This window comes from Monoraphidium neglectum, assembly GCF_000611645.1.
Source record: "Monoraphidium neglectum strain SAG 48.87 unplaced genomic scaffold scaffold03041, whole genome shotgun sequence".
Classification (NCBI taxonomy): domain Eukaryota; kingdom Viridiplantae; phylum Chlorophyta; class Chlorophyceae; order Sphaeropleales; family Selenastraceae; genus Monoraphidium; species Monoraphidium neglectum.
This window is the reverse complement of record NW_014010587.1, coordinates 4,682-6,068: the sequence shown is the minus strand read 5'-3', so window position 1 is coordinate 6,068 and position 1,387 is coordinate 4,682. Positions and strand designations below refer to the sequence as shown.

At 67.6% G+C, this 1,387-nt stretch overlaps 1 protein-coding gene across 1 annotated transcript in view; it reads left to right on the top strand.

Annotated features, from left to right (window-relative positions):
- The window catches only part of MNEG_12060 (hypothetical protein), a gene marked incomplete at both ends in the record, with an annotated part of 2,104 nt that extends 1,635 nt beyond the window's left edge, over positions 1 to 469 (top strand). Inside the window, one exon of the mRNA XM_014039469.1 lies at positions 235 to 469. Coding sequence (XP_013894923.1) covers positions 235 to 469 — 235 coding nt within the window. The remainder of the gene's footprint in view (positions 1 to 234) is intronic.
- Positions 470 to 1,387: the final 918 nt, after the last annotated feature.

The following is a 1,387-nucleotide window of genomic DNA, read 5'->3' as shown; positions in this document are numbered from 1 at the left end:
CCTGTGGGTTGGGGTAGCTGGCGGCGCGGCGAGGGGGGCGATGGGAGCGACCCCGGGATGGAGGTGGGTGCGCGAACGGCTCGCGGCAGGCGCCTGTACGGAGCCTGACACGACGCGGCGCGCGGCAGCGGCTCCCACGCACCCGATGAGCTCCGGCATGCGCCAGTTTCAGAGCCTCGTCTTTTGATGCGTGCACGCGCCCCTTGTCGTCCCCTCGCCCCCCCCCCCCAAAAGGCCGGAGTTTGTTGAGGTGCTGGCCGCCCTGGTGGCCATGATGGGCCTGATGGACCAGGAGCAGCCCTCTGGGGCCGCAGTGGAGTACGCCGGCGCCGGCCCCTCGGCGCCCGGCAGCGGGGCCGGCGCCGGCAGCAGCGGCGCCGGCGGCGCGAGGAGGGGTGCTCGCCTGGCCGGCAGCAGTGTGGGCCGTATAGCCAGCGAGGTCATGGGCTGGTTTGACATGAGGCGCTAGGGGGCAGCGCGGCGGCCTGTTGGGGGGCGTAGGCACGGCCCGCCCCTCCGGATCCGCCAGCACGCCGGTCACCAAGGAGGCGCGGCTTGAAGCCACACTATGCAAGGGCGGCGGCGCGCGTGCTGCACAAGGACTTTGCGCACTTAGATCTGTTGGGGAGCGACATGCCTGAGTGTGGCGCCTAAACGCCTGCCCCGCTGGTTCGTGTGACGGCGCGCGTGCGTGTGCCTGCCTTTGGTTCTGATACATGAACATCTGACACCGGGCTGAAGGGAGCGGCAATGCCAGTCACAGAGCGACATATTCTAGCTTTCCCACCGCCTGTGCCTGAGGGCTGCATTGTTCTTGGGTGCCGCGCCGACTTTGAATCCTTAAACTGCTTGCGGCACATGTGGCTGGTCCACGGATGCGCGTCAATAACTTGTCCCTTGCTCCAGCGCACCTGACGCTTCGGCGGCACCTCCCTGCCTGGCAGGCGTGGGAACCTTGGGTTTGCCGCTTTCCAGGGGCACCTGGCACGCAAGCACTGCGCGCCTGGCCATCGATCTATCCCCTGTCCCGCATTGATGGACCACTTGAAAGGCTGAACTGCAGGCACCCCGGCGGCGCTACGTCGAGGTGCACCTCAACCCTGCAGCACCGCGGCTGCTTGTCGGCCGTTGTCGGTGCCAGGGTGGAGGTATTTTCGTTTCCACCACGGCTGACACGCTGCCGGGCCTTTGGGCCTGCGCAACGCTCCCTCCCTGCGGCACGCGCCAACAAGCGGCCGCTGTTTGTTGCAGAAAGCCGCCTGTGCGCTGCTTCTGTCGGTGTTGACTAGGCCGCAATCGATTTGACCAGGCGCATCCACACCTGTCACCGCCAACAAACACGCGCGGCGCACCCACACCGCCGGTCGCCCCCTACTCCCCCCCCTAC